This window comes from Lactuca sativa, chromosome 5, assembly GCF_002870075.4.
Source record: "Lactuca sativa cultivar Salinas chromosome 5, Lsat_Salinas_v11, whole genome shotgun sequence".
Lineage (NCBI taxonomy): Eukaryota > Viridiplantae > Streptophyta > Magnoliopsida > Asterales > Asteraceae > Lactuca > Lactuca sativa.
In genome coordinates this window covers 284,388,528-284,409,768 of record NC_056627.2, presented here as the reverse complement: position 1 = coordinate 284,409,768, position 21,241 = coordinate 284,388,528, and the positions used below count along the sequence as shown (strand labels likewise).

Sequence of the window (21,241 nt, the reverse complement as noted above, 5' to 3'; positions counted from 1 at the left end):
ATAGTCACAAAGACAGCAAGCACATACAGGCATAACAGTAAGTGTCGCAAAGACAACTAATCATCTTACACACATAATCAAGTGGGTCGGCATTGGTGCCTTCAACCCACAAGTACTGTGAAGAGACTGACCTCGATCTGCTAATAAACAAATAACACTTGGGTTGTTAAACCGGAAAGTCCTCGCACCAAATCACAAATAATAAAGTCCTCACACTAGTGTTCATCCAATTCTCTCAAACCAAGGCTCTAATACCAACTTGTAACATCCCAAAAGTCGAAGCAATTTAAAATTTTCAAAAAAAAAAAACATTAACCATAAAGTGTTTACAAAAACATTGTTTCAAAAGTATAATCAACATCAGAGTATCCTAATATATATTATCATAAAAATGGGAAGATGTGCATGACCATGCCTTTGCTTTCCCATGATCCTCTGAAGTACCTGAAATAATAAACTGAAAATCGTAAGTCAAATCTTAATGAGTTCCCCCAAAGTACAATCACACAACATAACAACAATAGCATGAAAAATGAGCCTTCAGCCCGACTGGATTGCCTCGTAGGGCCTACCACCTATCTGGACCTCTCTACGAGCCTTTGGCCTAACCGGACCACCTCACAAGGCCTACAACCTATCTAGACCACCCCGGATATCTTGGCCTTCAGCACAAAGCAGTACCGCCTCAACCAAACCACAATATGTTGACATATGCAACAAATAACATAAACACATATCCAACAAATACATGTAATCATACAAATCTACTAACCTATCATATAACTAGCATAACATCATCCTAACTACCAGAATACATAACCTAGTGGGTCGGAATTAGTATATTTGACCCACCAGTACCATGAGGAAAACTCATATCTCAGTTCGAACAATAGCTGAATAAATCTATGCTCTGAATATCGACTCTACCTATCACCAATTAATTAGATCATTTTCAAACTTAACATATAATCAAAATACCCATAGGTCAAGATTGGCCAAACCCTGGTCAAAGTCAAAAGTCAAAAAGTCAACCAAGTCAACTCAACTGAATACGTTGGGCGTACTCAGTCAGTTCGCGGGGCGTACTTGGGCATTGACCAAAAGTAGGGGTTTGATTGCGTACGTGCAACGTACCACTTGGTACTCCCAGCGTACACGTCTATCTCCTTTTCCAACTCAATAAGAGCTTAATGCTTAAGTCCTTGTGTCCAAACTACATATTTTGGTCCCAAAAGTTGTCCTTAACCTTAAAGTTTCCAAATTTATAGTCTTGTGTGACCATTAAGTGCTAAATCCCAAAAACCCTAACCTCTCAACCCATTAAGACATCTAAAACCATGCATAGAAGGGAAATAATGACCAAGACCACATTTTTATGCTTCTAAACACTTCAAAACATTTGAAAGGACAACTTCAATGGGTTGAAGTAACTCATACTCAAAATACCAAACTAATAGGACCAAAAGAACCCAAACTTCATGACTAAACAAGATCTAATCAACACTTAACCAAGTTCATAGCTTTTTACCTCCAAATGATGCCAAATGATGATGTAATTTTGTATCCGAAGCGTCCCACTCCTCTAAGATGATCTTCTTTTCTTCCTTCCTCCTTCAAGGACACCAAAAATACACTCAAATGCTCTCAAATGGTTTAGGGCTTGCAAAAGGGTCGAAATGAGGTTGGAGGCTGATGGAAGGGACGAGACTTAGGACTTAAGGATGTTTAACTAGGGTCCAAACCCTAAAATTAAGGTTTGAGGTTCTGGCACGTATGCCTACGTATGCTATGTACGCCCAATGTACGTGAGCCCCGCCCAAAGTTTACAAAAATGCCACTATATGTCATTTTGCAATACTTCTCATACACAAGGGCTAAAATGCAAATAATCTTCGTACTTAGGGTTAAAATTAGAAATACCTCATCATCAGGATGTTACATATTGGTATTTAAGTCATGTTTAAGCATCTAATATATTTTGGATAGTTTTCTTTATATACGAGTTATATATATAAAACTAAAAATGTTTGTATTCGCAAAGTTTATACAAATCTACTTAACAATGCTCCTTCATCAAATAAAGCATGAAAGTCAAGCTGGTGCAATAGGGGCTTGTTGATATAAGTAGATGTATTTGATTGAAATTTAGTATTTGGATATTGGAACAATAAAAACAACATATATTGTAATAAGTTGAGATATTTGATACAAGTCTTTCATTAAATAATTGTTTATATTAACATGTTTAATCTTTGAATAACTAAGTTATTCTAAATGTCCATAGTCGTTCATAGTTGTGGGAGCATCTATGATGTAGTACTAATATCATTCTCATGGAGATGAGAATAGGAAGAGTTGCTACCAACTTTGTAGGTACTTGATTAGGAGCATAAGTATTGGATATGACTCGCATCAAAATCATTTTATGGATCTTAGTCATGAGTGATGTTTTGATTAAGGTTGTATATTTGTATTCTTTGAGTTGAGATACATCTTTGGGACTTGGAGTGTAAGAATTGTTGTGCTTTGACATGGTTTAATGGTGTTACGTAAAAGGTAGTCATAAGTGCCATTGTTAGGTGTGACATGAACTACATTGATGGGCGTATGTAGTCAAGATGGGATTTGATCATCTTATTTTTTGAGAGTTAGACATCCAAGGCCTTACTAAAAATTGAACAGTGAATGAGATTGATGGCGATCCATATCTCATGTTCGACATGATGTCCAATACAAATGAATAATTGATACCACACCTTTAGTAACAATTGTAGCTTAGAGGTCCTGGAATTGGCTGTTGATGAGATGACACCTTTCATATGTTGTTAGGGGCAGTAGCCCATTGCTAAACGTCAACTACTATTTATGTCATTTTGTAATGAATATTGTGCAAGTGGGAGATTGTTGAATCTATATGCCCAAAAATCATTATTGAGTGACTTTGCTAATAATATATGATTCTATAGAGTCACACCTTTATCAAGTTGACACATTTTGTATATTTATTATTAATATGATTATTAATAAATAATATAAATTCTTGTAATTTAATTAGGGAATAATTATTGTTTTGTGAAAATAATAATTATAAGAGAGAATAACTAATTATTATTTCATATGGTGTGAATTAATAAGTCATGCACAACCTTTTGGACTAGTTGAATTTTTTTGTCTTTTACCTAAAGACAAAGTTAATATTTTGTAAACTTTGAGTTTATAAAAGTTAAGGAATTCTTCCTCTTTTGAGAGGTATGGCCGAAATCATAAAGAAGACATGGATGTTGCTTGTCAACCTCCATGCTTTGTCTCCCGATGTTTCTAAAGACTATACATATTTTAGCATTATTCACCTTACCTTAGATACAGAAAGCATATCAGACTGTAGAGTGGGCTTCCTACAATCGGGGGCGAGTCACCTTCATGCGGGGCTAGAGTATTTTAATGTAAAACCCTTACCTTGCATGACATATAAAAGGAGACTCTTTGCATGAAAAACTAGCTAATTTTTTGGTCTCTTTTCTTATACTCTTTCTCTCTAAAACTATGGGTTTTATGGCTCAATAGCACTCTCCTTTTTGAAGCTTGTTGTTAGTGTTTAAAGCCTTACTTTGTGTATTCATTTAGTGTTTAATTGCTCAAGCAATTAAGGCTTAAAGAACAAAGTATTACAAGAAGGAACTAGCATTCCAAGTGTCTTACTCTTGATGATGGATACACATAGAGAAATCATTTTATTTGATTTTTGCTATCTTTATCAATACCCCAAAACCAAGTGGGTTCAAAGACATCAAAGGTTGTCATTCTAGAAACTTTTAGTTGTTTTTATTTCATTCTAACCTCTATAAATGGATCCTTGATGGTTTGGTTTTGTTATAAACTAAAAATAAACTTGTTATTTTTAACGTTTCCGTTGACCATTTTTTTATGAAAAACTAACATATATTTTGTATCAAAACCCATCACAAAAAATGGAGATTAGGGTTTTTGGAAGGTGAAGGGAGGTGATGGAGGCTGAGGGTGGGCAAATCATAGCCCTCACTTCCCTTAAATATGAGACAACCCCCTGAAATTAGGGTTTTGGCTTACAAGCCATCACGCTGTGGCCCACATGTGGTCACGTCATGACAACCCAGATGGAATGCGCGTTCATCGAGCACGGTCATGGCGTGACACACAAATGCTCACGTTGTGACCAAGGCTAAATCCTTAAAAGTTAATTGATAACTTCAACAAAAGTGCTTACCTGAAAATGAGTGTTACAAATAAATCATGCACTATTATCAACAAGAGTCTGTTGTCTAACAACAAGGCGATCCATGTTATTTTCCATTGTGGAGCATACTGAACCACTTAATCTCAAAGGCCGCAAGACATGCATACAATTTTAGAAAACGACAAAAGAATGATATGAAAATTTTATGGTTTTATGTTCTACATAAAGAGGTTTGATGATAATGGTAAGTGGGGTATTAGATGTATCACTAAGAGAATCTGAAAACTCACATAAAACATTTATTTATTTAAAATATGAGTATTCCGTAATCAAAGTGTCTGAATTTGTAGTCAAAATGTCTGAATTCGTGATCAAATATGTCAATCCATGATAATGATGATATTTAGAGAATTTAAAAATTGAATTTTTTCCTATTTTGTCGCCACAAAACATGACTTCCCGACCTTCAAATTTGGAGTGTGATTTGTTCATAGATAGTCACTGTTACATAAAACACAATGAAAAAGATTCACCTAAAACGAACTTCGTATGAAAGAGTTATGAAAACTCAAAGTTATAAATATTTTCATATTTTTCACCGATGAGTTGTACCTAAAAAAATATGATTTCCTAATTTCAAATTAGAAGTGATGTCTATGGATAATTCTTTTTACAAATAACACAATGAAAAAGATCAAACATAAACAATTTTTATATGAAAACTAAATTTTCACAACGTGGCCTACGAAAATCTATGTAGATTTTTGCGGATGATATACAGATATATAGATATATATTTACGCATATATGGCTTACCAAAATTATATGTCTATTTTAAACATTTTCTATTTTTGGCTATTTTAAGAACAACTTAAAAAAAAACTATCAATAATCATTTTCTCAAAAAATAATTTCCAGTAATATCCATTCCCATATTAATCATTTTAGATTTTAGATGAACAACTTTTAAAAGTAGGGTATTGGTCAAAAGTCAAAACAACACCATTATAGTATTGTACGGTTGTCACCAGCCCAAAACCAGATGTTTGGGCCTCGAACGTAACGGAAGAAGATTACAGATTACTGCACATACAGTCCAACCACTTCCACCTGTTATAATCTCGTCTTCTTCCTCCCTTCTTCTTTCAACTTCATCTTCACAACCCCACTTTGAATTCGATCACAACTGCACTGCAGCTCCCATAACCTCACCGGCATCCATGGCTGCCTGTAAGTCTCCCTCTTTATGCTATGGCGTTCACGTTTCAACCCTAAATCGATTGTGCATTTTCACACAAAGTCATGTGTTGGCATTTTGAGTTATTTTCTATGGTTCTATGTTCATAATTGGATTGATTATAAGGCGTGCATTCTGATGTAGCTCGAGATTTTGATCGTGCATTTGAATTTTTGTCACCAGGTAGCTTTGGGGCTTCAAGTTTGAGAATTTATAAGGGTCCTGCTATTATCGAATCAACTAATTCACAAAAGAATTCGCATGTTGTAAGGCTCTCAAATTCGCCCAAGTTTGATGGTTTAGTGTTATCACAACGTTCAACCAAGGCATCCAATCGGTGCCCATGTTTGCCTACCAAGAACGCCCAATGTAAGAAATTTCGCTTGTATCGTTTCTTTATATATAATTGCTCTAAAGTTACAAATTCCCTAGGGTTTAATTGATTTAAATCATACAAAAACTGATATTTTCACCAAATTGTACATTAATAAGATCGATCTTTGACATTCATGATCCACAAAGCTTCTCAAAACATGCACACTTTAGAATACCATAATAGATAGTCAATTATATACAATAAGATAAGTTCATTGATAGAATTCTGTTTCAAACTCAAAATCCATATTCAAAAATCATAAAATGTTACAGCTGATACAGACTTAGAAGCTTGTTCAAAGGTGGAAAAATCATCCGAATCAACAAGTCAACTCACTCCAAATGCTTCAAATGTAAGTGATTCATTATTACATATATTCAACCTTTTAACATGTACACAATTCATTCATCCATTTATCTTTTACACAATATTTACAGGTGGAGTCTCTTCTAACACAAATCTGTGATACAACCTCAATTGCAGAGTTTGAACTGAAAGTAAGTAGTAACAAATTTTGTAACAATAAACAACCCTTTTTTTATCTATGTATTAACATGAAATTCTTATATTCTTTTTGTTGTTGATGACTATTATCAGCTTGGTGGATTCCGGTTATATGTACTGAGGGATTTGACCGGAAAAAGTTTGATTCCTCCACCACCACCTCCGGTCAATGGTGTAACTGTGGAGTCAACTGAACAAAATGGGTCAGCATCATCATCATCATCATCATCATCATCATCATCATCAACCTCTCTAGCCATTACTAAAGCTGCACCTAGTTCTGGTGGGATTCAGAGCTTTCTTGATACAGCTGCAGATGATGGATTGGTTATAATTCAGTCTCCCAGGGTGAGTAAAACAATATATATTTTTATAATTTATAACGGGTAAGTCTTTTTTTTTTTTTTTTTTTATAAAATTTGAAACTTGATTAAAAAAAAAAATAGGTTGGGTACTTCAAAAGATCACGCACCATTAAGGGGAAGCGAGCACCTCCATCATGCAAAGAGGTAATATACTTTTGTGTGTTTCTTCACCCATAAAATAATCATATTTTATTTGAGAATTTTTAAAGTTTTAAATATCATTTGTTGTATTTAATTTAATAATATTTGCGTCATTATTCTAACAGAAGCAAATTGTAAAGGAAGGGCAAGTTATTTGTTATGTTGAGCAGCTTGGTGGAGAGCTTCCTATTGAGGTTTATATATTTTCTTTCTCAATTTATTATCTCATCTTTATAATATTTATTGGCAATTATTTCTTTTTTGGACTGAATGAATGGTTTGACCATGAAAAAATGACCATTTTACCCTTCTGTTTAGAAGTGACATTGAATAGTAATTGCCTGACTCTGTTTTTTTTTTTCAGTCTGATGTTGGTGGAGAAGTTATTAAGATACTTCGTGATGATGGTGGTATGTATACTTTATTATTATTAAATACAACTAATATTAGTTATTGTATATTTTAATTTTATAAATATATTATTTTTTATGAACAGAACCCGTGGGATATGGTGATGCTTTGATTGCAATCCTTCCTTCATTTCCTGGAATCAAGAAGCTTCAGTAGTTGTAATGTCAGTAGTTCTGTTTTTTCTTCATTTGTTGAGATTGGATGATTGAAGTACTCATACATGCATATAATTAAATCCATCAAAAGCAAGAGAATCTTTGAACTATCATTTTTAGGAAGATTTTTTTTTTTTTAAAATATATATTTATGGCCTGTATGACTGAGCTCACATCTAATAAAGGTGTAAATTGAGACCTTTTTTGGAGTTTCATTTTCAAATTTCAAGATTTTGCATAGTCTCACAGTCAATATGAGAAGGTAAATGGTAAATGACAGTGTCCTATAGCTACCAAACATGTCATCACCTATATGGCTATATCTATATAAATTACTATATTTTTAACTTTTAAGTGTTGTGGATAAATTATGTTTAAAAAATATTAGAGAAAATAACACATGGGAAACTTAAACTTGGAATAAAAATATAAATGAGGGAAAAGTTGTAAAATTGTAGGTTGTAGTTTTTATCAAGTAAAAAGGAGATAAGAATTTAATTTTGAATGTGTGTTGTGGAAATTATTATGTGACATTGAATAGTTATAATCTAACTGTAATAACAATGTAAGAATGTGGTGGTGTTTATTTATTTATTTATTTTTTTTAAATAAATATTTCAAACCCATTGATCTCCGACAATTCGAACGGGTCACACCAAACAACCTCAAGCTAATGATGTTTCGCAGATTGAACTTACAATTAGAGTATCCAATGTGGACTTATTTTATAGCTTTTTTATTGATCCATCACTTATTTTCATTTAATACCATTGGAGTTGATTGCTTTTTGTGTATTTATATTGACTACATATAATGAGTGGTCAATATAGTATAAAGCTTTAAGCATCTACCATCTTCTATTTTTAACATATTTTATTTTTACCCTCTTAATTATATTGTAGTTTTAAATGTTTTTCATTTATTTAACTATTTAATTATTTCTATCATAGTTTTTAATTTTGTTAAATGTTTATATACTAATTTTTAGTGATAATCTTAATTTAAAATATTTCCTATTCAATTATAATATGTTTAAAGACTATTAATTAAATGAGGAAGTTGTATGAACATTTTAGATATATAAGGATCAAAGTTAAATTTATAAAAAAAGCTATGGAAAAAGCTTAACCATTGGAGAACCCATTTAATTAGAGGTCAAAAGTATTAGATTAATGATGTGCCAAAATATTAAGTGATAAAGTAAGTTAACCATTGGAGATGCTCTTAGTTTAAAACCTGACACTGGGTTAACAAACGCCCATTTGTTTTTGAAAAAATTACAAATTTAATCTAATACGATAACATTTTAAAAAATAGTCAAAAATATGGTTTTTTCCAAAATAGCCATTGAAACCACATGTGGCTATGCTCACCTGCAATTTGGTACCTTCTAGCTGTTATCTAACTGTGATTTCCTTACGAAATTTGAGTTTATCTATATACTAGTTTATAATCCGTGGGAACCACGGTTACAAAATTAATTAAATTTTTATAATAAAAACTCAAAATTATTAATTAATTATTTTAAATAAGTTATTAATTAAGAGTTTTTTAGTTATTTAAATTTTAATCATTGATTTAAATAAATATGTGAAATTATATCATTTGTATTATTTTTATTTTAATTTTTATTCTAATGTTATTAATTAATGTAATTAAAGTGGAAATCTTAAAATTTGAAATGAAATTGACAAGTGACATACATTAATTAGGAGACATAATAAGGTGACACATGACAAAAGGAGAATAAAATATGCATTAATTAGGAGGACTAATAGGATGACACATGTCAAAAGGAGAATAAAACTATTATTTTATTAGAATAAGGATATATATATATATATATATATATATATATATATATATATATATATATATATATATATATATATATATATCCCAATAGTAAGAATATGGCAAAAAAATGATTTTTTTGCCACAATAATGATAAAAATGATTTTAGAAGTCACATATGGTAAGAATATGTCAAAATATATAAAAAATGAGAAGATTTTGGCAAAAAAAAACATAGGTATACATACCTATACATAGCTAATGCTAGAGGTGTACAAACCGGTTATTTTTCCGAACCGGTTCGGTTCAGTGGAACGGTTCGGTTCAAGTCAACAAAGTCAACACCGGTTCACCCTTAAACCGGTTCGGTTTCAAACTGGTTCACCATCAAATTTATCCGATCCTATACAAACCAGATCATCTTAAACCGGTTTCTAAACCGGTTCAAAACCGGTTCTTCGAACATGTTAAAAAAAACCGGCAGAAATTGTATATTTTTTTGATTGTTTGTTTTATTTTTTGGGATATTATAGGTTACATAAAAAAACATCTTCAAACATCTCGAAAACCCGGTTCATAATTGGTTCAAAAACTGGTTCATAATCGGTCCAAAACCGGTTCGGAAATCCGGTTCATTGTAAACTGGTTCGAAACCGGTCTCGTCGTTCAGAAATAAGAATTGGTTCAAACCGCCGGTTCGGTTCGGCATCAGATCGGTTCTAACTTGGACCGGTTCAGAGGTGAACCGGTTTTCGGTTCGGACACCGGTTCGGATCGTAAACCGGTTTTTTTGTGCACCACTACCTGATGCACAAGTGATATATCCAAAATTTGAGGTTTTTATACTTTTAGCCCATGGGTTTAAATTGGGGTAAAATCACAGCCCAAATAGAGAAAATAACAGCTAGAGGGTACGAAATCACAACTATTGCTAATGAAAAACACTATTTTTTGTTGTTTAAACAAAAATAATGAAAAAAATTGACTATATTTGTAATTTTCTTTTTATTTTTTAGTTAACTCAAAAAATGTCATTTCAAAGCCAATTAAGAATTGTATCTTAAAAAACCCCATAATTTCTTAAATAAATCCATACAAGTCATTTCATTCGTATCAATCTCATATTATTTTTATTTTATTTTTATTTGTTTTTTTTGGTTCAGAACTTTTCAAACCAAATTCAAAGAAAGATTTACATAGACGTTGCGGGTAAACGAACAACAAGCTGTGCCGCAACCCCTTTTTGGATGGTAAAACTAATTCTTTTAAAAGCAAAATCTATAGATCTTGGAGTCATAACATTACTATGCATGACTCGTTGGACTCTATTGAGTAGCTCCAAAGCTTCTGGCGCAAGGAAACCGAAAGTATCAAATGCAAATGGTATAAACGTGTGTTGATTTTCCATGCATGCTTTCTCATGTTTTGCCACTTTGCTTGATGCAGCTTTTAAAGCAACTTGCCCCACAGTGAAAACTCTACTCCCTAAGCCCACTAGAGGGGAAACCCCAGTTAGATCTACGCATGCATGTTTTCCTCCAACCCATCCAAATACTAAAACATCAGCTGGTCTAAGTGTTGATCTTCCTTCCAATAGGTCAGTCAGAAAGTTCACAGGGGCCTCTTTCTTGGCAGAAATCCTAGCGCGCCTAAATATGTCGAAAAGAACATCCCTAACCAGATTGTGTCGGTACTAGAAACCCGATAGCTTTTTACAATGAACTGCATGCTCCCCAAAAGAGTCCAAACATGTCTTGCGACAAATAGGGCAAGTCTCGTCAAATGGAAATAAAGGGATCATAAGACGATACTTAAGAATGACACAATACTCCATTGGCGACATATGTTGGCCAAGACCGTCAATAGGAATAACTATAAGAAAATCCTGAGCATGTGGGGCCCTTAGACACTCAAAAATTGCTTTCTGTCTAATCGTCATGTCGAAGTGAACTTTCATGTCTTGGACAACTTTACTAAAAAGGGAACTCTCCAATGAATGTTGGGCTTTTGGAGGGGCGGTGTCCTTATTAGTGAAACCGCTGAAGTCAAAGCCCGGAATCGTATCATGAAGACAGGCCAAAGCACAAACATAATCTGAATCCATACCATATATGCCACTATTTCGTAAGATGTGGTCTTGTAACACTCACGATTGAGCTCGTGAGACCACAAAAGCATAGGAGGAAGCCTTTACTGTTAAGTACAACCCCAAACCACCAAACCTAATTGGTAACGAAGCCCGCCGCCATTGAAGGTCCCCAAAGAACGGACCCCCGCAAACTACAATGTCTTCAATCGACCCACGTAACCCTTTATCAAAACACAAAGCAACCTCTTCCATGTGAACAGGTTGGCACGTTCTCAGGCCAAAGAAAAGTTTGGCGATGTCCATGCAAGATCGAAGAAAAACGAGCTCACTCTGGGGGTCAGGTAACTGTGGTAGAACCGTAGAAGGCGCATCAGGTCAACAACCTTGGCAACCCTCTTTATGGCTAACCCACTAATAAAACTCGCATCTCTACTAGTAGCTCCCCCAAGAAGCTTCACCTCCGCTGACGGTCACCCAATGTCAGCAGGGAATAAACCTGAACGAAGCTTCCTACCATCGCATGAAGGCCAAAATAGCTCTGTTTTCTTGATATTCAGCTCAAGCCCCAATCCTGGGCCTGCCACCCTAATGATGTTCAATACTCTGGCCACCTCATCTGAATCTCCACTGACAGTCCCATCATCAAGGTACCAAGCATGAAGAAGAAGCTTACAATTGTCTCTAATTTGATGTATAAGTGGGTACAGTACAAGAGCAAAAAGAAGTGGTCCCAAAGGGTCGCCTTGCTGGACCCAAATAGTGGACCAAAGATGCTTATCTCCCAAATACAACCTTGTTGCATGTCTATATAAGAATTCGACCCATAAGGAAATGGAAGGGCACCTCATCCTGACCTCGTGAAGTAAGACATATCTATCCACTAACTTGAAGGCATTTGAGAAATCCACAGTAAGCATTGCAAGAGATCCATCATCATGACGTGCATTCAACACCCTATTGACACTATGAAGTATAACTTCAGCACCACCTAACACACCTACTCCAAATTGAAAGTCACTAAGGTATTGTGCCATTTCTTTACCAACTCCTTTCATAGCAACCTTTGAGACCAAATGCCTCTATATAATGCCCACAACAATGGGGCGGATTCCATTGTCAGGTTTTAGGAGCGGAGTAAGAGGTGCAGACGCTACAAATTCTGCCAAACATGACGGACATCTTCCCCCTAGCCACAGGTTAACCACTGTAGTGATGACATGTAAGAGATCTGTGGCTATAGCAGACCCCTCCCCGCATAGAGCATCCAAAATGTGTTGAGCTCTCAAGCCGTCTCTCCCACACGAAGTTCTTTTAGGAAACGATTTAATACAACCAAGGACATTGTCAATATCTACTATAAAGGGAGGCTCGGAATAAATGGTAATCGACATAGATGAGGGTGGCTTGTATGGATGCTTAGCCTCTAGAGCTTTGATAGTGTCACTGTCATGTGAAGCAACACCCGAGGAGCACAACACTTTCATAGCTGCTGTAACATGTCCATCAGCCACCTTACGGAGACATTGTCTGACGTTGATACTGCCCTTTGTTCTGCCATCCTGAAAGTGATCAACACTTTGGCCTAATGAGCCAAGACATGCATTTTCGAACATATTTTCAATTAATGTGACAATACCGTTCTCTTTCCCCCACGTAGCCAAAGAATTCAATATACAACGATTTTGTGACGATTTCCTGTTCCCAGACCTACGTTCTTGTCTGTTCTTAGGCCTGAACACCTGCAAAGTACATCGGGGGAGCAACAATAGCCTAACCCATGATTCAACAGACTCGGGTGAGCGACCACCTTGTTAAGAGTTGTTTGCAACACTTGATAGAAAGCCATACGACAACTATGAGGGATACTTTTGACGGTCGTGATAGGTGCCTTGAAAACACGATCGAGCAGGACAGCTTCCAAAGCCATCCCTTTAAGTACTACGGTTTCATGCCCTATGGAAGCTGGCTTTGAAATGCCAAAAATGTATCCACTCATGCCGTCGACCCCATCAGTAAATTGTACAAGGCCATTAGGGTGGTGGCAATAGCGATTCAATGCACGAATATTCATACAATTAGCACATATCCATGGTCCCCAGAAATAGCCTTCCACAACACATTTTTACGTTCATCGGAAACAAGGTGTAACCTCTTAATATGAGATATCAAACGAGAACACCCCTTATTGTTTTATAATAAATTAGTTTTTATAAAATTTAATTTTCTTTTATTATTATTAAACATATATTTAGTAATTATCAATTATTTTTCTTATTATTTTTTTAATAACTTAGTTATTGTATGTACAAGTTTATTATTTTCCAAAAAACTTGGTTATGTATTCATGTTTTGCAACAATACTCTTTATGTTTTATTACTTTTATAGTTTGTCAGATATACACTATTTTAACTACTTTTATATTGATATATTTTTCAAATATTTTTTTTTAATAAAGGTTAACATTTTATCTTTTGGAACTCATCAAATATATACGAAGTACTTATAGATTATGTATTAAATTAGAAACATTTAAAAATTACAATATAAAGTTCCAAACCACTAATTTTTATTACCGTAGTCTCTTATTTCTTCAACTAAATAGAATTGTTATGAACAAAACCAAATTAAATATACAACACTCTAAATACAACTGATTTGATATTTTTCAATGTTAAGACTAATAAAATACTTATTTGACTCGTACATTTCGACGTTTAAGGGGGTGTTTGAGGTATACTTTTAGAGGGCAAAAAAACTTTTGAAAAAAGTTACAAAAAGCCAGGTTTTCTGATTTTTCCAAAAAGTCAGTTTTCTTTGAAAAATCCAAAATGAGCTTTTACCAAATATCTTTTCTCTGTTATCCTTATCTAAAAGGACTTTTAGCATCTCAAAAGATAACTCAAACACCCCCTAAGTTTTTTTTTTTATTCATAAACTTGTTTTCTTTTACAGACGGAAAGTAACAAGTATCTTATAGTTATTTAAATTTAATTAAAAATATAAATATTACTAATTAAATATTAGGCTTTAATTGATTACAATTTTTTTTTAAAATAAAATAGTTTGAAGATTTTTGAAGACAAAACTATTTTCTTGTTTTTTTGAATGTTTTATATAGTTCGTAAAAATAATATTGATCGATAATAATAGTGAAAAAAATGTCTTTCTTCTTAGACGTGAGGTAAATACATACACACTTTTGAAATTTTGAGAAAATGACTAAAATAGAAAAAGTTAACAAAATCGAACCATAACCATTACAATTAATTCATGTATTTCGATAATAATTGGCCAACGGTTAATAGTGGTTTTGGTTAGTGGCTTTAGTCGGTTAATGGTTCATATTGGTTAACCAAAATGGTCCAAGATGGTATAAAAATAAAAATATTTTTCTATAAAAATTGAAAAACACATAGTCTATCGTTATAAAAAGTGAATTATTATGTATATATAATTGTATTGATAAAATATTATTTATCATATCTAACTCCAAATAACTACCCTTTAAATTTTCAATTCCCATTATAATTACATACCATATATTTAATATTATATTATATTAAAACATTATTAATATTATTGGTTTGGTTCGATTTATAGTGGTTTGGTTTTTGATGAAGATTATAATCGAACCATATGTATTCGGTTAATAAAAAATTAGAAACCGAACCATACATCTTAGTAATAGTTCGGTTAAAATGGTTCGGTTATCCACATAGAATTTATGTTTCGTTGATTTCTACAATTGCATTAAAAAGACATTCTCTCTCATTTCATTAATCACGATTGATACAGTTTGATTTTTTATTTTTATTGTTTTTTATTTGCCAAAAAAGGGTTGGTACGAAGAGTTGCACATGTTCAAAATGGCCCACTTAAACACGCTAAAAGTCATTATGGATGATAAATTAAATAGAATAATGCAAATAATTTCAACTCATTCATCCGAAGCATAGTTAATGCAAGTTTTATTTATTGACCACATCTCAAACATATAACATAAAAAATGTAATTAGAAAGGAAACATATAAGCATATTCCATGAACCATCAATGAGAAATAAATTCTAACATATGAACCAATTTGGACTACGAAAACTACATCTTTGACAATAAAAAAAAAGAAGAAAATACATGATTTTTCGAAAGCTTCATTTGTATTTTGACTTTGAAAAACTCCACTTGAAACAAGAAACAATCTTCCTAACATCATTTCTTATAGAAAGGAACGCAGAAACGACCGTGATAGACATAGGCGGGTAGTAAACCGAAATGGCATTTTTGTAATTTTTGAAAACTTCATGTCTTTTGTTGAAATGGGGTTCTTTAGAAAGTCCCCAAATTAACAAAATCATCCCAAAAAATCCCAATCTCCTTGATCTATACAACCCTATCATCGCACCAGCAATTGCCAAATAACTCCCTGCTAAAACCTAAAAAAAAATGGATTTCTTATCAATTTATACTCTTTTTTTTTTTTTTTTTAAATTTATTATTAACAAATTATGACATAAATTGATAAAAAAAAAAAACAAACCTCGATATGTTGAAGATCAGTAACTGAAGGGTTTTGTTTGAGATTTTTTAACTTGTATGAGTCTAATAAGGCATTGTATTTTGGAATAGGTTTATCATTGAAAAGAGCTTTTGCAATGGCACCTGGGTAAAGGACAGCTGTCACTACCCCTGAAGGAATTACTTCACTCGCAAGTAAATGAGAAGATGTTAGCTCCATTGGTGTCATGCATGTTCCAATTCTACATGGAAATCTGCATAAATATATGTATCAAAATAACTGTTTCTTGAAAAATCCCAAATTTTCTTCATCTTCTTTACACATTGCCATTGAATCACTTTATTGTAGAAAAAAAAACGTAATTTCTGTTGGAAGATGAACAGGAATTGAAGAAAGAACTGATTTTCCACAGAAACTGTAAAGTGAAAGTAATTTAAAACAGATTGGTGCATGATGTAACGTAATGATGACTAGGTCAAATTTAGGAAGTAAATGCAGGTGTAAATTGTTAACACATGAATTAAAAAAATGCAATAAAACTGTTAGCATCTGATCTGTAAGCATTGCTGTTAATTCACTTCGTTGTAGAAAAAGTGGGAAGATCAACGAGGAAGAATTGATTTTCCGCAGAAACTGTAAATGAAGCAACTAAAAACAGATTGCGGATAAGATAATAATAATTAGGACAAATTTAATCTCTCAATTAACGATTTGCGAATGTAAACTGTGATCATAACAGCGTGAACAGATTTTTCTTTCCGCATTGCCATTAAATTACTTGAATGTAGGAAAAAAAAACCTAAGGGAGAGAACCGCTTTTCGTCAGAAATCGTACAAAAGGTAATTAAAAATCAGACTGCTGCATGAATGTGAAAAACTGAAAATGCAAAAGCTTCTGATGTCGAAGCACGAATGTCGAATGCAAAAAGATAATTAGGTCAAAATTAACGTCTCAATCAACGATTTTCGTTGAATAAGTTGCAGATTAAAATGTCAGCACATGGATTTAACAAAGAAGCGATAAAATTGATACCTGAAAAGAGGAATTTGGAAGAAGATGAAGAAAAAGAATATTCTGGAAGCAGTGAAAGAAATGATTGTTGCCCACTTCCTCGCTTTTGAAGCCATGGCGGATGGATGTCGTAGGATTGTGCCTTTTTTATATTTATAGTTTTCTTCTTTTCAACGGGGTCCGGGATATGCTGCCGTACGGACCCACGATAACATCGTTGGTCCACTGTCTTCGTGAGAAAATCGCCTCTTTCTTCATAAAACCGTTTTTGGAAAGTAACATTCACGTTTACATTGATTTAAGGGGTGTTTAAAAAAAAAATAGATAAGATATAAAAATAAATACAACTCATTTGAATACACAATGAATTACTTACGTTAAACATGTTAGAGAATTTATTTCCTAACGAGTATACTTTTTTTCTTTTCTTTTAAAAAGACAACTAATCTATACCCAATAACAATCTATGTTTATATAGAGCTTGAACTAGGGTCGCCCCCCGAGATTACGGAGGCCCTATACGTTTAATAAAAATAAAACTAAAACTTATAATTTATAAAATAATAAAAAAATAAATTACTTTCTCATTTTATCTCATAATTTACTTTCAAGACACAATTACACAAAAAAAATATACTTGCTTCATGGTTTTTAATTCCAGAAGGCATGCTAACTGATAAATTTTGAATTTAAAATGAACTCTGCTCTTGAGTCTTGAGCAACCAAGCGAGAATCTCAATGTAAAAATCTGAATTAGAGACACATACTTTAGAAATTAGTCGATTAGAATCTAGATGCATTGAATCAAAAACAAAAAGATAGAAAGTTAGAATAGAAACATACCTAATTTAGTAATTTTAAAAGAGTGTCAAGTTGAATTTTAATCAAGATTCACAAATATTAGAAGAGTCGATGATTGTAACTTTTGGAGGTCGAAGGGTGAAGATACAGTGTTGCAGAAATCGGCCTTGGTAGCCGATTAATCGTTTGACGGCCTTGAATCGATTACGATTAGGGTGCTTGGCGGAAATTTGTCAAAATCGGCTTTGGCGGTCCTTGGTGGTCTCACGGTCATAGGCGAGAATTTTTAAAAAAATTCAAAAATTTTTAATTTTCAAATATTACACCAAAATTTTAAGCTTTCAAATTTTAAAATATTAAACTAAAATTTTAAAAATTTTAAATTTTCAAATACTTAGTTTTTTAGGGAATATTAACTTTTTTAAATAATTTTATTAATAATTAAGGATCCCCGATTAATCCCCGCCTAGTCCGATTAATCGCTTATCATCAGTCGACCGCCGAGCTACCGCTGAACGATTTTTACAACCTTGTGAAGATAAGAATCGAGAACATGGTTTCTAAATTTTCTATCGCAACTATGAATTCTAGATTGCGATTGTGATTCTTAAATACGAATGAATATATGTGACATTGAGACTGAGACTGTTACCACTTAGTCACTCACCAAGGATACAGATAATTCCTATTAATTTCATACGTATCACCAATTGACAATTGATCATTAAGAAACTCAAACCAAATTCATGCTTTCCACTTCCCGAATATGTAAAGTCGCGAACATTGATTAATCTAACGAGACGCCTTTGAAGTGGATAAAATTTTGGGCCCTTAGGGAAGAATGGCATGTTCATAGGCACCTTCTTAACTTCCTTCGGGTCCGCCCTAACTTTGAGATAGTCACTTCTTAGTTCTTACTGCCAAATGCATTTTTTTTCTTCTTCTTCTGAAGAGTATACTATACTCTCTCGTTAACTATGAGTATTTAATAAATCATTATAGAGAAAACAACCATAATATATATATATATATATATATATATATATATACATATAGGGGATAGGGAATATACATTACAACCCCACCTAAGCTTAGATACTAAACCTCTAAAATATGTCGTTTTAACATGCTAAATATACCCTGTTTGGTTTCACTTAGTAAATATATCATTCTCCATAACATTTCTTTCTTTCATTATCGTTTTATCATCTCCGTTTGCTTTCCTCAATTATCGTTTATTACTTCATCCAAGTGAGCAGTACTAAACCCTAAACCTAAACCTAAACCCTAAATTTAATCCCTAAACACTAAAGTTAAACCCTAAACCCTAAATCTAAACACTAAACCCTAAACCCTAACCCTAAACCCTAAATCCTAAACCTTAACCCTAAACCCTAAACGTAAACCTAAACCCTAAACCCTAAACCCTAAACCCTATTGTGTCGATCTTGAATTTACATCTTGAAGTATTAATCGTGAATCCATTAATCGTAATCTTTTGTATAGTAAAAGAATGTATTTTCAAGAGGTTTAGTACCTAAGCTTAGGTGGGGTTGTAATGTATATTCCCTTTTCCCATATATATATATATATATATATATATATATATATATATATATATATATATATATATATATATATATATATATATATATATATATATAATTGCATTCAAAATACAACAAAAAACCAGAAAAAATGATCATAATAAAAATAATTTTCGCAAGCCATCGTGCTAAGCTTGCCGGAGACTTATTTATTTATTTTAGATTTTAGCAAGTCACCACCACTTACAAAAATGCAAGAGGCTTGCGATTTTTTTTAAAAAAATATTTTTGCAGTTCAACACCTATGAAAATCTATTTGACCTATGATTTTATTTATTTTTTTTCTTTTACTTTTACAAGTTACACTTGTGATTGGAAGAACCCAAGATTACATTTGAAAGTAATATGTCATTTCAAACCTGTTTGTAGGAAAATGGTAACGATTATAAGACCCAAACCGATCCGATATAAGATCCGACCTGATTCGGTTTGTGGTCCCCTTACCCTATAAATTCCGTTTCGGAGTTCAATTTTAAGTTCACTTATTTCGGAGACCGTTTAGAACTACTACAACCTACATTCTAGATACGTTTCAAACCCATTAAATCACAAATGTCTTCTTCTGACGCTGAAGAGATTCACTTTTTATATGTATGTTTATAATTATATATCTTTACTGCAGATTGTATTTTAACAACTATATAAGTTATGCAATTATATAGGTTTTATTTGTTTTTCTATGATTTTTTTAGTTTAAAAACAATTATATGATTACATTTACTTATATATGTATGTCACATCAAAAATTCTTACAAATATACCCATTTTCACTTGTCCGGAACGAATCCAGAATCCGTAAAACACCTTCGGAATACTAAGAACTCATCCGGAATATGACAAACGGTTCCGGAATATGGATCCAAATTGTTATTATCTAGAATTGTGATCCGAAATCCATTTCCAAAAAAGGATTCCGGAAGAGTGGTCCAGAATTTGATCTGAAAAAGTTGTCTTGTATACTGTATTCCAAATTTTCCTCCATAACATACAAGCTAAATTCCCTAATTAATGATTCTTTGATTGTGTCATGACAGAACATACAAAGTGGATGTGACTACAACATGCATGCCTAAACTTGGGCGGGAAATCATGAATCGTTTACAAAACATAGGAGTTTGTGCGGCCATGTTTAGACAGTCTTGTTTTGGTGATTATGTGAACATGCCGATGGGTGTGGAATGTCACCCTTTACTCTGATACTATCTTATGTAAAGTAATATACTTCAAATGATCCAGTTGACGTCCAAGAGCTTTTATTTCTGATACACGACTATCGGGTTTGCTTCGACAGGAAAACATTATGCATGATTACCAGGTTGCGGTTTGGGGACTATTCCCCCTCCCCTTATTCTAATTTTGCTCAGTTAATACAATGTATATTTCCATTTGTCTGACCTTCATGTAAGGTGAGAATAGATAACCTTATGCACATGTTCAATGACTTACTTCATAAATTAGGTGATGCAGACGCAGTGAGAGTCTTCCTATTGTATATGTTAGAGTAGATATTTTTGGGGAAATATCCTTGGCAGCCGGTTAGTAATGAACTTATTGGAATCCTCTCTAATTTAGTTGAGTTTAACATGTATAAATTTATTTACATAAATTATATGAAATGATACATATACTTATTAAGTGCAATTGCTGACACATGTGTTGGATTTTGAGCATTCTAACACTCCTATGGTGTACATGCAACCCTATAAACCTTGGATCTATGTTTTTCTTTATTATACATGTAAATAAAAACTTTCCAAGGCTTTAATCCTAACTAGCATAATATGAGGCAACTATACTACAAAGACTAGTTAGATGGCATACCTTTTGGTGTAGCTTGATGTCTTCAAGCTTTAAGAGCTTAGCCCCAATAGTGTGGAAGCCTCAAGTGGAATCACAAATCACCAAAACACCTTAGAAGACTTTGAGAATAAGAACACTTTGGTTCTCTCTAGTGAAATGGGCTAGCCCTCTTAGTGTACCCACTCTAGTGCCAATTCCACCAACCAAGGACATCTTTATAT

General features: G+C 33.1%; 2 protein-coding genes across 2 annotated transcripts; one reads left to right on the top strand and one right to left on the bottom strand.

Moving 5' to 3' along the window:
* Positions 1 to 5,263: 5,263 nt before the first annotated feature.
* On the top strand, positions 5,264 to 7,602 carry LOC111910220 (uncharacterized). The gene is made up of 9 exons (XM_023906011.3): positions 5,264 to 5,443; positions 5,634 to 5,819; positions 6,099 to 6,178; positions 6,264 to 6,323; positions 6,424 to 6,678; positions 6,777 to 6,839; positions 6,962 to 7,030; positions 7,201 to 7,246; positions 7,333 to 7,602. The coding sequence occupies exons 1-9, from the start codon at positions 5,434 to 5,436 to the stop codon at positions 7,401 to 7,403; spliced, it is 840 nt and encodes a 279-aa protein (XP_023761779.1). The 5' UTR covers positions 5,264 to 5,433; the 3' UTR covers positions 7,404 to 7,602.
* A 7,624-nt stretch (positions 7,603 to 15,226) lies between these two features.
* On the bottom strand, positions 15,227 to 17,101 carry LOC111910219 (uncharacterized). Its single transcript, XM_023906009.3, has 3 exons — positions 16,834 to 17,101; positions 15,822 to 16,053; positions 15,227 to 15,717 (listed from the first exon to the last, which is right to left on the bottom strand). Exons 1-3 carry the CDS (start codon positions 16,926 to 16,928, stop codon positions 15,436 to 15,438), a joined length of 609 nt encoding a protein of 202 aa, XP_023761777.1. The 5' UTR covers positions 16,929 to 17,101; the 3' UTR covers positions 15,227 to 15,435.
* Between the last annotated feature and the right edge of the window lie 4,140 nt (positions 17,102 to 21,241).